Source organism: Erpetoichthys calabaricus, chromosome 11 (assembly GCF_900747795.2).
Source record: "Erpetoichthys calabaricus chromosome 11, fErpCal1.3, whole genome shotgun sequence".
In the NCBI taxonomy this organism is placed as follows: Eukaryota; Metazoa; Chordata; class Cladistia; order Polypteriformes; family Polypteridae; genus Erpetoichthys; species Erpetoichthys calabaricus.
In genome coordinates, this window is record NC_041404.2 from 104,781,603 (window position 1) to 104,795,844 (window position 14,242).

General features: G+C 35.9%; 2 protein-coding genes across 2 annotated transcripts in view; both read right to left on the bottom strand.

Annotated features, from left to right (window-relative positions):
- LOC127529673 (uncharacterized) overlaps window positions 1-1,066 on the bottom strand; it is a 103,771-nt gene extending 102,705 nt beyond the window's left edge. The window contains exon 1 of the mRNA XM_051934140.1: window positions 778-1,066. Within this exon, the coding sequence (XP_051790100.1) occupies window positions 778-822 (45 nt within the window). The 5' untranslated portion in view covers window positions 823-1,066. The remainder of the gene's footprint in view (window positions 1-777) is intronic.
- Window positions 1,067-2,370: 1,304 nt separating this feature from the next.
- The window catches only part of LOC114660049 (pleckstrin homology domain-containing family A member 7-like), a 54,623-nt gene continuing 42,751 nt past the window's right edge, over window positions 2,371-14,242 (bottom strand). Inside the window, exons 4-7 of the mRNA XM_028812566.2 lie at window positions 3,101-3,173; window positions 2,912-3,012; window positions 2,638-2,779; window positions 2,371-2,565 (exon numbers count right to left, since the gene is read on the bottom strand). Coding sequence (XP_028668399.1) covers window positions 2,654-2,779; window positions 2,912-3,012; window positions 3,101-3,173 — 300 coding nt within the window. The 3' untranslated portion in view covers window positions 2,371-2,565; window positions 2,638-2,653. The remainder of the gene's footprint in view (window positions 2,566-2,637; window positions 2,780-2,911; window positions 3,013-3,100; window positions 3,174-14,242) is intronic.

A 14,242-nucleotide genomic window follows, 5' to 3' on the forward strand; every position in this document is an offset into this window, starting at 1 on the left:
GGGCCATCGTCACTCACGCGCCAGCCTCTGTTTGAGTCGCTCTACCTCTCCCACATGTTGGAGCATACCTTGCTTCTCCTTAGCTAGTGATACCTGTTTGTTCAGCAGATATTATCATCTAGTGATTGTTAAAAAGTAACGCCTGACATTTTTGAGAGAGCAAAAATCAGATCAGAGCAACGTGTGTTTTAGAGGGTACCTGCTCATTGGCAGAGATACCTTGCCAATGTTTTACATTTTTGGCAAACAGATCACAGCTACATTCTCGGCCCTGGTAGCAAAACCAAAAATATTGTATATTAAGAGGCCCTTGCATACGAAACCTATCAATATAAATTCTACTCAATACAAATTATTAATTTTTTTTTTATTGATTTTTAAAGTTTGTCCTGTTTCACTACTATGTGGGCGGAGCCATGGGGGACAGCTTTGGCAGTGTGGCTCATCTGAGCCTATTAAACTAACTTCAAAATTAAGTAACTACTCTACTGTAGAATATATTAAGATGTGCCACTGCATTATTGTTTGAGAACCAATAGTATATATAGATATATAGAAAATAATATATATATATAATATAGAAAATACCTTAATTAAGTAGACACTTTTTTTTGGATCTCTTTGTTCTTACCTTTCCGATAAAATGTTGGGGTAGGGACATGTGCTGAGGATTCATGAAATAAGGCTACAAGAAGAACAAGTAAAAAACAGAAACAAAGACTCGATTAATGTCAGTTATTACTGTATAATGATAAAAAAGTCATGTGAAAAGTTTACCTTGTGTGATAAATGCCTTTGGTCCTGAGGCTGGTTTGACAACATATTGGCAGGGAATGGGGAGAAGGATACAAAAGTATATGGTTGGCTCAAAGTCTGGCCAGAGTCACCTTGTGGTTTCACATCCACTCTTCCAACTGGGGTATGAGGTCGTGAGCCTAAGTGAGCACAAGGAGTTGATGGACGTAAGCCAAAATTTTGCACTTGCAAGGGTGGAGTTTCTTCTATAGAATTGTTGTCCCATTGGTGTGAAGGTGACAACAGTGAAGATGGTTGTTCATATTCTCTGCAGAAAGGTGTAATATCAAAATCAAACTTTCAAACAGGATCAGCTTGTGATACATTTATGACTAGCATAATTCAGTTAAAGTTACCTAAAATTTTAAGGAAGTACTTAAAGCCTAATCACAAGGAGAACACATTTTTAATTTTCCAGTATTTATTTGTCTCTAACTTTTTTATGATAATTTTCCAAGGGACTATAAAATCCAATTTTGTTCTTCCTGTGAGTGGGGCACTGCATCAAACTCTCCTCCAATTACTAACAATAACATAACAAGAACATGCCATTAAAAAGATGTGCATGCTGCTGTTAATGAAAAATGCAGGACTGCCTGACATTTGTGTCACACTAAACAAGTAATCTCTTGATTCTTTCAATCATTTTATACTTTTGCATTAAGTACTGTCTAGGCTATCTTCCAATTATTTTGGGAGAGTGGAATCAGAAGAAAAAATACTACTTAAAAGAGTCATAACTATTATCAAGGCCATTTGGTGGCTTCCTTTCATTAGGACAATTAGTAAATAAAAAAAATGACAATTAGTAAATAAAACTTGTGTATCATAGGAATGATGCACTATAAAGAATTATTTACAACCAGAGCCTTACTATATATATTCCTAGCAACATCCTGAGTCCTGAAGTTGACAAGAAACTACACATTGGTAACCAAATTCTCACATAGAGGATCTGCGGAAAACTTTTTAAAATTATGGAAAGATCTAATCAATAACATTTTAGAATAAGCATCTATATCAGGGAGAAGAATACTCTTCCATCCCTGTTGCTTTTAAGATTTAGTCTGGTTGTTGGCTCTCTTCTCTTTTGGATCGGGGTTGAATTTGGGTTTGATAAGTTTGATTCGACTATATGGAGTGTTATTTGCTTCAAATAAAATCAATTAAAAAAAAGGAAGCGACACATTGGGCTCATGATAAAAAAATGTTATGGTCATGGTTTTGGTAGAGCAACAGCAAAACAATGCAGCTTAGTGTGGTGAATATACCAGGTCTCCTCTGTTTAACCTAAAACACTTGGATCTCATGGGTGACATCCTAATGGATCTTATTACTGCCTACTTTTAGAAATAGCTTCTTTGTCTAAAATTATGTCACCCAAATTATTGTTTCTTCATGAACGAAAGAGGAATAAGCTAATTTGAGTTTTCTTAAAAATTAAATGAAGAGTTGTGATGTGAAGTTGGCTGGATATGCATGTAAGAACTTCACTGTACTCTGCATCTATGGCAATAGAACTACCGCTCCTTGTAGGACTGTCTCTGCCTTATTCAAGTTTTTTTTTTTTTTACCTTGTTTGTTTTTCTTTACCACGTTTGCCCTCTTCTTTGTTCATTTGCTCCTTGGAAGGGTTCATGATGACTGAATCATTCAGAGTATCTATCTGATTTCCCAGCTCTGTATCACTAAGAGGTGCTGAATTGTCCCTTAAAGTATTAGGGATGGCAAAGTCCAGAGACGGACAACTTTCTTCAAGCTGAGTAAAATCTTGGTCTCTGAGAGGTTAAAAAAAAAAAAAAAGAAAAATAACTATTTGTTCTGCTGCATTTTTCTGACTACCCATCTCTTCTTAATCTTACTTGGTAAGGCTGGTTTGCTCCTTGTCTAGGTTGGCTGACAATTTCAGCGCTCTCACCCACCCAGCCATGTCTTCTTGAGTCTCAGCACTGAAAAAGTATGTTCTCATACCAGCATGCTGTGCCTATGGAGAATAACATGGCAAAGACTCCTTTTTATTTATTCTAATCCGTTGTCTTTGGGGAAAAGATTTACTGTGATCATTGAAATTACTTAAGGAAAATTTTCAATTTTTTAATTTTTTTGGGTCACATACCTTGAAGGCAAATTTCTTATTTTTGCATTCATTTGAGTCGCACAATTGAATGCTGTAGCTTGGTAAAGGAATGCTTCCTAAAATAGTTTCCTCACGGCTATCTAAAATGGTAATATAGTAATATATGAAATACTGCCAAGTGCAATAAAGTCAGATTCACAAATGCTAGAAAAGTCCTTGTTTCTTTACCTCTGTAGTAAAAAAGGCAATAATCTGAAAGAACAAACCATCTTCTCTTCCAGAGCTTAAGTTTTGCACTGTCCTGCAATAAAACATAAATCTATAGTGAAATCACAAAGCGTAATATATATACAGTAAACACTGTAAAAATATCATGTGTGTATACACATGATAAATGCCATTGTAACCATATGTGAAGGAAAGGAAAACATTTGGCACATACAGTACAAACTGTATTAATTTATGCCTATATTTTGTGTTAAAGGCTCTTAAGGCTCATCAACAACTATGCTGGCAGCATGAGGCATAAGGCAGGAGTTAGGCCTGGACAGAGTGCCAGCAGGTTACACATTTCGCAACAATGTATACAGTTTCTTTTATATATGTAATCTTTTATAAATTGTTATTAAAAAGATACATGAGAGTTACTTAACTACCATATCCACATCTTATTGTCATGACACCATCTAGAGGTGTATCTCAGGATTTTTAACATAAATGCACCATTTTACTTATAGGTCTCCTTTGCTTGGTGAGAGTTATGAAGATTCAGAGGTTATTCTAGCAGCAAGAGGAAGGAGCAAGTAGCTAGCCCTGGCCTGTACACCAGTCCATAACAATCACACCATGCAGAATCGCAAATATAAGGCCTATAATAACACTAAGAAGATTACAAAATGTAAAAAAACCCTCAAAATTACAAACCAATAAAAATCTGTTTGTCTACTTTCAGTCTGTTAAACAGTATATTACGCTAAATGGGTACGCAGGGACAGATATCTTGATTCATCATGTACACAGATTTCTTCTTTCATTCCAAGGCCCACCAACCCCAACCCACACACAGACATACACACTAAGACTGTCTTCCATTTAATACAGAATATTGACTCTGCACCGTGCAGCTAGTTCATCATACCAAATATTTTTTATTGGATTTCTTCCATTGTCAGTTCTGGAGTTAATTCTGAGTTCGGGAGTCACATTTGGACTAACACTGCCATTAGGTAACACTTCTGCTAGCAAGACCCTGGGAATCTGCACCCATTAGCTTCTTAAATAAAAAAACTCAGAGCCTACTTTGCACTCATCATCTCAGCCAAATACAATGAGAGAACTGCCACCACAGGCTCTAGTACATGTCGGATACAGATTGGCTTTATTTCTTCCTAACCTGAAATTCATTTTTCAGTGTATGGACCTCTTCATATTTTCAATAAAGGCTGAAAGTTGACTGAATAAGTAATATTACATTCATATAAGTAATATTACATTCATATACACTTAAATTTCAATTTGATATGATAAAAACAAACTTTAAAGGACAGATAATGATGTTTCTTAAAATGGCATAAAATGTACATCATATTAATAATTCATAATATTATTTGATTGAACCACTGATTAATGTTATTAGAAAACTGAATCACTGCAGTTCATTAAATTTAATACCATGAGTTGCCCTTATAACAGCAAGGTTAAAAGATACTTTTAAATAAATCGCTTTAAATAATAAAAGCTTAACTGTAATTTTCTCAAAGCCATAAATTAAATGAAAAAAATAATGTTATTTTTCTTTAATAAAATCTATCATTGAACTTCTGTTTATTGTTTGTTTTTCTCTACTTTGCACTTTAAATACAGATATGGGAAGATATCTCAGGGCAGGCATACAAAATACATAAGTGTATCTTTTATGTATTGTGTAACACACAGAAAATACTGGAAAAATCCAGTTTCAATTTTTTTTAAAGAATTAAACTAAAGCAAGATGGTAGCAATATTTACTGTGAGATTTTTTATGTTCTTTTGCTTTTCCATACAGGGTTGTGGGGCACCTTGAAGCTTTTTAGGTGCAATTGTGGGTAATGGAAAAAATGAATTATATCTGTTTTTTTTTTACTTCAAGAAAGTCACATAGTATATAATCAAACAGATAAAATTTACAGAGCTTATGCAACAAATTACTTCAGAATCAATCTAGAAAAAATACCACAGAAATAAAAAGAAAACAGAGAAAAAACAAAACCTAACAAAATAACCTAACTCTATATACTGTAAATGCTTAATCTAAAATGTTTAATTAATTCTTGCCATGTTTTAAAAATGTTTTGGACAGACTTGCTTTCCATTGCTGACCAGGCTGGTGTAAATTCATTAATTTCCAGTTTCCCGGTCTTTATAGTGTGAATGTTTGCTCCACAGTAAAAAAACTGAAATTTAGGTAGCACCACTCCTGTCTGTTTGTTGATTTCACCACCCCGAGGTACTTAAACTTCTCCACTTGATGCAGTAACTCACCCTCTACTCTGAGATGACAGTCTACCTTTTTTGCACTGAGGACTATGGCTTTAGATTTGAAGGTGCTGATCCTCATCCCTGCTGCTTCACACTAAGTCACAAACTAACCCACTGTATGTTGGAGTTTACAGCCCAATTAAACCAACATGACCATATAGTCTGCTAAAAGCAGTGACATACAGTAGTTCTAAGGCCACTGAACTGGATCCCCTTCCCTCCCTGGTTGTGACTTGATATCCTGTCAATGAAAACTGCAAACAAGATACGATACAAAGCACAATCTTGGGGGAGTCTCACATCAACTGAGGACATTGCTAGTGTGTTTCTGAGTATGCAGACACAGTTTTCACTGTGATTATATGTTCTTATTAAGGGCCTTGGAACCCTGTACTCTCCCTGCATACTCCACATAATCCTTCAAGAAACGCAATCATATGCTTTCTCTAAGTCCACAAAACACAAGTAGACAGATTGGGTGTATTCCCATGCCCCCTCAAGGGTCCTCATGAGAGTAAAGAGCTGGTCCAGTGATTCCATGGCCTGGATGGGAACCACAATGCTACTCATGGTGTGAGGTTATACGACTGGATGGAGTCTCCTTTCCATTACCCTAACATTAGCTTTTCCAGGGAGGCTGAGTAGTGTGATCCCCAAATAGTTGTAACACACCCTTCAGTCCTAGCCTGCCACTCCAGGGACACAGCTCCTGATGATCATGCAAAAAAATAAATGAGGTTATAATTGAGTCTAGTCTCTTAAAGAATAATTTTTGATATATATAGAGATTCTCTGAATTAGATAATAGAAGCTTTTTGTCTTCTAAGGTGAGAAGAAAGGTAAACCATCTGTTAATGTCTTGACTGATTTTTTTCCATAGTGTTGCCAAAATTGCTTTGAAAAAGATCTTTATATTTGTGATTTTTATCCCTAGATATTTAAACTACATTTTTCACATATCTGTACTTAAATAGATTTAGATGTGGATATTTTTCACTTTTACATTTCTATAAGGCAATGCATTTGTTACATTTTACAGTCATATGAATGGGTTATTATTTTTAAAGAACTCTTTTCAATGAATTATGTGAATTTATGAGCACTCCAGTTCTTCATCAGTCTTGTAGTTCTCAATAAAGTCAAAACTTTGCTCAGAATCTGACTCAAACTTTACAAACGACCAGTCAGAGACAACTATAGACAGCACCTCATTAGAATGCTCTGACTCTCAGTTATCCAGTTGCAACGAGCTTTTTACTATATTTGGCTTGACGTAAGTGGGATAAAATCAGACTAACTCAGTTGTGACACATTGCTTGCCTTCAGATAATCTTATTTTATTTTAATAATGAAAAAGACTGGGCAAAATGTAAACTTACTACACCTTTGAGTATGTGAAATATGGTGGGACACCATTCTTTGGTGAGAACCTTTTGTCATACTATTTTAAAGTAATTCTATAAAATATCAATTTACTGGTAGTATGAAAGACATGTTTTTTAAACTACTTAGAACTGCAAGAACACTGAAAAAGTTCAAAAGGGTGAGACAAGCAGAAGACATTCATCACAATGTTTGTCAGTAGAGTTAAACATTACAAACTGGACTGTTCATTGAATTATTCACCAAGTACACATAGCAAATATATATTTTTAGGAATAATTTAACTTTTTTCCAGTTAATTGAACAATTGAATGGAGACCACAGTATTTTAAAGTATTTGCAAACTCATTTTGAAAAAATGTGTTGTTAAAGGTGGAGACCATTTTAAAGACATTTTTTATGTTGTTCAAAACAATATAAAAAAGCTGCATTAATTAATTAAATTTAAACTACTTCATTTTTTAACTGGCACCATATGTCAAATGATTATTTCAAATGATCTTCCATTACTATGCTTTCAAAAATCATCATATCATTATGCTACACCACATAAAATTCTCTTTCTCAGCTTTACTAAGACTTTACTAAAACTTAGAATGATAACAGTTGTTTTAGGTTTTATCCCCTGGTACTCTCTGTGTGGAGTTTGCATGTTCTCCCCATGTTTGTGTGGTTTCTTCCTGGTCCTCCATCTTTTTCTCACAGTCCAAAGACATGCAGGTTAAGTGGATTGGTGGTGCTAAACTGGCCTAGTACATGTGTGTGTGTATGTCTGTATTTTCATCCTGTGATGGTATGACGTCCTGTCCAGAGATTGTTGTTGAATACACCTTATGGTTGCTGGGATAAGTCTGTAGCTGCACCATGACCCTGTTCTGAATAAACATATTTGGAATATGGATAAACTGAGTGTTGTTTTTTAACAATGTTTCCCAATTTTATCTTTCAGTAATATTCATGTGAGAAAATATGCTTGAAAGGTAACAAAAATATCTACTTTTTTTACCATTTTTGTCTGTTTTTGACTCCATTGTCACTATGATAATAATCATCTTCTTAGGTTCCATTACAGTACCAATTGTGTGATACTGTCAGACTCTTTCATTTAGATGTTAAAAGGGCAAGTAAAAATTGTGCCTGTCTCATTAATGATTTTTTCTATTTAGAGATAAATCATCTGTGCAATACTGTAACATTTATATTAGAATGTATTCATTATTTTGTACAATTCATTACTTGAATTGTTTTACACAGAATATATAAACATACATTTATCAGCATAACCTCTACTATTTTTGTATTTAACACAATATACATTCAGTAGGCATACATAATGCCATATTGTATTATTGAAACAGGGAATGCATTCGGCAAGTACTTAATACTTTAAGCATATTTTCAAGCCAGTACTTTCTTACTTTTACATAAATAGAAAGGTCAGTGGGGTACGTTAACTTTTTTTACATTTTTGCTCATTTTTTTGTACTTTTGCTTAAGTTTTTCTCTAGTAATCCCCTTTAGCTCTGATGTATTTTGAAAAACAATAAATTAATGGTTCAATGGTTATTAAAAAACCAATGGTGATAGAGGGCACCTTTCTCAAGTACCATATTCTAATTTGAAGTAGTCTAAGTTGGTGCTGTTAATATGAACTGAGGCTTCTAGATTATCCATGCGGATATATATTAGCCAAACCCCAATTTGTGCAATGCAGTGAACAAACATTCCCATTCCTTTGCAGTAAGGAGACTGTGGAAGATTGTGGGTTCGCTCACCGGTTCCTCCCTGTGTGGATAGCGCTTTGAATACTGAGAAAAGCGCTATATAAATGTAATGAATTATTATTATTATTCAACCCAATCAAAGGTTTTTTTCTGTATCCAAAGATAATAAGATTTCTAGTGAGTTAGATTTTGTGGGTGAGTATATTACATTAAACAGACTCTGAAAGTCTGAGGCTAAGTGTCTGACTTTAATAAATCATATTTGGTGTTGTGATATTACAGAAAGGAGCACCTTCTGAGTCCTTCTACCTAAAGCTTTGGGGAGTATCTTAACATCGTTATTCAGTAGTGGAAGTGGTCTGTATAATGCACATTGTAGTAAGTCCTTTTTTTTCCTTTGGAATAATGGTAATTGAATCTTGGCCAAACGGTTGAGGTAAAATTTTACTTTCTCTAGCTTCTATGAATGTTGTTAATAATAATTGAGCTAACTTAGCTGAAAAATTTCTATAAAATTCAATTGAGTAGTCATCAAGGCCTGCCACTTTCTCACTTTGGAGTGAGTTTACAGCATCCAGAAGTTCTACAGGAGTATTAGAGGCTTGTTGCATTGTTCTGCAAGTTGTGGTATTTGTATTGTGTCAAAAAAATCCTTAGATTGTGTCTTATCTTCTTTACACTAAAAGGAATATAAGGTCTTATAGTACTCCTTGAATATGTAGGTTATATTTTTATGGTCCATGATTTTATCTCCAGTTACACTGGGAATTTCAATTATTGCATTGCAATCTTCCTGCTTATAGATTTATTAAACTAAAATCTTATTATCCTTTTCTCCATGTTTATAATAATTTCATGATTTAAAGATGAGTTATTCAGTTTTTTTTGTTGTCAAGGGTGATGGCAGAGCCTAGTTTTTTCTGTAAAGTGCCACAGTTAGAGACGTGGTGTATTTATGATCAATTCTGAAAATCTCAGTGATTAATACTTATACCTTCTTGGTCTCCAATTTATTTGAGATAATAATATTCTCTTAAAAATGCCTTTAAAGTTTCCAAAAATGTTCCTGCAGTATCCTTTGAGGATGCATTAGTCTCTTAAAAATAACTGATTTGTTTGGAGATGAATTCTGAGAAGTTCACATCTGGTAATGACAGGGAATAGAGATGTCAGTTACAAGATGAGTTATACATTATATAATAATATTATAAATAATGATTCAAGCTCCAAGATAAGAGAAGCGAGATCGGAGATAACAATAGTGTCATACTTACAAGGTTTGATTATAGGCAATAAATTATTATCGATGAGGAAATAATCAATTCTTGAGTAACTATGACGTACTGGTTAGAACAAGGAATATTCTCTTGAATTTGGATATAAGATTGTGTTTGCGGTATTTTAATATTATCATTGCAGTTGAAGATCTATTCAGGTCTCTATTTAAAATTTAATTCAAATCTCCAGCCATTACAATTTTATTATATATTGGAAATGGATGCAAATATATTTTATATAAAATTTTTATCATCTATATTAGGTGCATGTATATTTATCAAAATTACATTATAATTAAATAAATTACCCATCAAAATGACATAGTGCCCTTCAGGGTCAGATACCGCTTCTAATGCTACAAATGGCCTTATGTATTAAAATTCAGTTATATATTAAAATTCTCTAGTTTTCTTTTTATAGGTAGATTAAATTTTTTCCCTAACTCAGTTTCTTTTTAGTTGAGCCTGGGTCTTAGTTATTAAGTGAGTTTTCTGTAAAAATACTATCTTAGCATTTAGGCCTTTGATGTGGGAGAATAATTTTATCATCTGTCTAGGCCTTTGACATTCCAGCTAACCAAGGTTATTATACTTAACGAAACTCAAATTAAAACTGGAACTATTATTAAAAAACATTTTTGTAAACCGAAATGAAAAACTAAAACTAAATGAAACTATAAAATTAGCTGGAAAGACTTACTGAAATGAAATAATTTACTAAAAATATTTTTAGTTTTTGTTTTTGAATAAATATTCTGACAGTTAGTCTTTAACCCTTAACTTTTAATTCTGTAACAGAAAGTCATCCACCACGAGCCGCCCGTATATATTTATCGAGCGTACGGCGGCTAGTGATGGAGGGCAGGTGTTCAGACAGCATTTGCGGTGACAGAACAAGCTGAATGCGGGCTCATAAAGCATGTGAAATATAAAGCAATTTACGTGCTGTTTTTCTTTGTGCTTGTTGTATATGAAGATGTAATTCACATGTCTGAAATCAGAATGTGCTGGTCAACAAAACCTTTACCATATGGAGAAAAAAATCAGGAGTAAGTAACATTTCAGTTTATTTCGTGGTTACTGCTTTTTGTCGACAGTAATTCACGTGCCACTTTGCACAAGGAGAAATTGTTTTTACTTTCTCGTATACGAAGAATAGAGAAAGTATAGCAATCATGAAAAAAAATTGACCTAGAGATGTTGATGAATCTTGACATTATAGACTTATCTGAGTCCAAAAATACCGTTTTTTGGAATTATGTCTGTGTGTGTGTGTGTGTGTGTGTGTGTGTGTGTGTGTGCGTGCGTGTGCGTGTGTGTGTGTGCAAACACAATAACTCAAAAACACAACAAGATAGATGGATGAAATTTAGCATGTGGTAGTTATACCAAAATTGTAGATCTATATTAACTTTTGGGCCAAATCCATCAATTCAAAGTGGTACTAGCTTTTTTTTATTCATGCAGCTGCAGAGTCTGATTTATTCAACTTTACTTTTATAATAGTTGTTCAATGTATTATTAATTTGATTTGATTTGTTGTTGATGTTTCTTTAATGTATATAATATAAAAATATAATCATTGTCTTCCGGTTTACTCCTCAAATATTCATCCCCATATCTGAGTATATGAGAAAGTATGGGGGAGACCACTCCCGATTTTTAAAAATAAAATGACACTGATCGAGAGACCGACTAGGTCATCATACAAGATCAGCATATTGATACTGACCAATCACTTTTCATTTAAATACATCGTTTAACAATGAAGTGATACAAACTTTGTAAAATTCCTGAGTTGGCAACGTCTGTACTGAACTACAAGTAGGTAGGTGAAGAGAGTCTGCCAAGTGATGAAAAACTACACATACTAATTAGTGATGTGTCGTTCGCGAACGAGCCGGCTCTAAGAGCCGATGCTTTGAAGCAAACGAGAGGAGCCGATGCCCGTCGAGCAGAGCCGAAGCTTCAGCTGCTCCTGCTCAGCTCTGCTGAAAATCCATTCGGCAGGGGCGGGACTTATATGGGCGCACAGAACATTGGCTCATAATACCGACTCGTTCACGAACAACACATCGGACTAGGATCGTACCATTATGTGAAAGAAGGAAGGGGGGCAGACGCTCCGAAGACAGCGAGTGTTGGTACAGGCCAGGTACACAGAGCAACACTGTCGCAGCGACAGACGAGGAGCCAGATTTAAATGCAAGCACATCGTGACGAAAAAAAGAAGAGTGAAGAAATAAGTGAAAGCCGAAAAAGAAGCAGCATCTGGCTGCATTTCAGTGATATTGAAGACTGCAAAGCTAAGTGCAGAATTTGTAATATGAAAATATCCGTTAGAGCAGGGTCAACAACAAACCTGCACAGACATATAAGAACCACCCACCCATCCGTGCAACTGGAGGAGGGCGTGCCCTCTCTCCTGCCATCCACTGACCCTGGAAAAGAGCCAAGTACTTCTGCTGCAGCATCCACTGTCTTACCGAAAACTGCAGGTATAACACGGTCTTCAGTTCAAACCAAAATAAGCACATTTATTCCAAAACAAATGACGCCAAACAAACAAATAAGTGTCGATGAGGAGCTGGCTAAATAGCTAGCGACTTTTAACCATTTTCCATTGTGGAGGACAGATGATTTACAACTTTTGTACAGGCCTTAAACCCCATGTATGTTCTCCATAGCAGAAAAACTTTGTCCCAAACAATTATTCCATAACTATATATCTGAGGATGGAGTACAACACTGTGCTTTCCGAAACCACTGCTCTGGAAAAAAGGTAGCATTTAATGACAACAGAGCTGTGGATGAGGCATTTCAAAGAATAAGTACAGCAGCAGCAAGATGCAACCCCAGCAGCCTGTCTGCTCCTCCATCAGAGGGCCAAGAGGAAGAAATTGGAGCAAGGGCGTGTTCACAGGAACCGCAAGCTTCTGCTGTGTGGAGGCTCTTTGACGAAAGAGCAACAGGAGACACTGCAAGGAGAATTCCCACAGCTGATGCTATGCTGGAGTTGAGGTCCTATCTTGAGGAGCCCCTCATCCAAAGATCTGAAGACCCACTGAGCTGGTGGGAGGCCAAGGCTGCAGTCTACCCACGCCTGGTTAAGGTAATGGTAGGAAGACTTTGCATTGTCGCTACATTGGTCCCCTCAGAAAGAGTCTTCTCAAAAACAGGACAAATAATCACGGACAGAAGAAATTGCATCAGCCCATCTAAGCTGAGGCATCTGGCATTTCAGAATGCCAACCTGGCCTAAAAACTTTTATTTAAAGAGTCATAGTGTTGTGTTGTTGTTGAGTTTGGCCTTTATTTAATTTGTTTGCTGTGTTAAGTTGTTCATTTAAAGCTTTTATTAAGATGTTAAACAATAGTAACTGTGTATTTATTGTAATGAAAAAATGCATAAAAATACTTAATGTCTGAAAACAATGAATAAGAAATTGCTTATACACAAACCATTCATACTGTGGTGGGTTGGCACCCTGCCCGGGATTGGTTCCCTGCCTTGTGCCCTGTGTTGGCTGGGATTGGCTCCAGCAGACCCCTGTGACCCTGTGTTCGGATTCAGTGGGTTGGAAAATGGATGGATGGATGGATGGAAACCATTCATAATTGTTTAATTAGGCTAAAATATAAGCATCCAAGTGATACTAAACAAAGAGCCATTCGGGAGCCGTAAGAGCCGGCTCTTTAAAGGGAGCCGATCCAAAAGATCCGAAGCTTTGAAAAGAGCCGGAGTTCCCATCACTAATACTAATGTGTTTTTGTATTTATTCTATACTTATTTATTTATCTTTTTTAGTTCATATTCACAACTCAAAATACCTGATATAGTGAAAATAATCCAGTAGCAGAATTATATTTTAAAATATTTGTCCACCTTTTTTTCAATGTTTCTCTCTCAAAATAGATAATTGAAATATATTCTTTTTGTTCTTAACCCTTTTGGCCCTGACATCCTATTACTAGTACATATGTACTGTGAGGGATGACCGGCCAAATATTCCGGCCCATACCTCCAGGCCGCCAGATGGAGCCCTCCCAGAAGCATGGAAGTTCCCCGAATTCCAGCAGGGCCTTATGGACCTTGAAGTTTTTATAAACAGCCCTGCTGGATACCATGGGGACCACCAGGAGCCGCTGTAGGGAGGCTCGCGGAGTGCTACGTGCCCTATAATCCGGAAGTGCGTCCTGATCACATGACCGGAAGGAACGACGTGCTTCTGGGATGAAGAAAAGGACTTTTAACCTGACCCGGAAGGGATAACGAATCATGGACTGTAGGGTTGGAACCGCTTCCGGGTCAGGGGATATAAAAGGACTTTGGGAAAGCACAGACGCTGAGCTGTGCTGGGAGGAAGGGTGGCTAAGTGTCTGGGAGAGGAGGATTGTGTATTATTATTGATTCATTGGAGTATTGAGAGTTGTATGAGTAGTGTGGAGTGGAGGGTGCTTAGTGCACT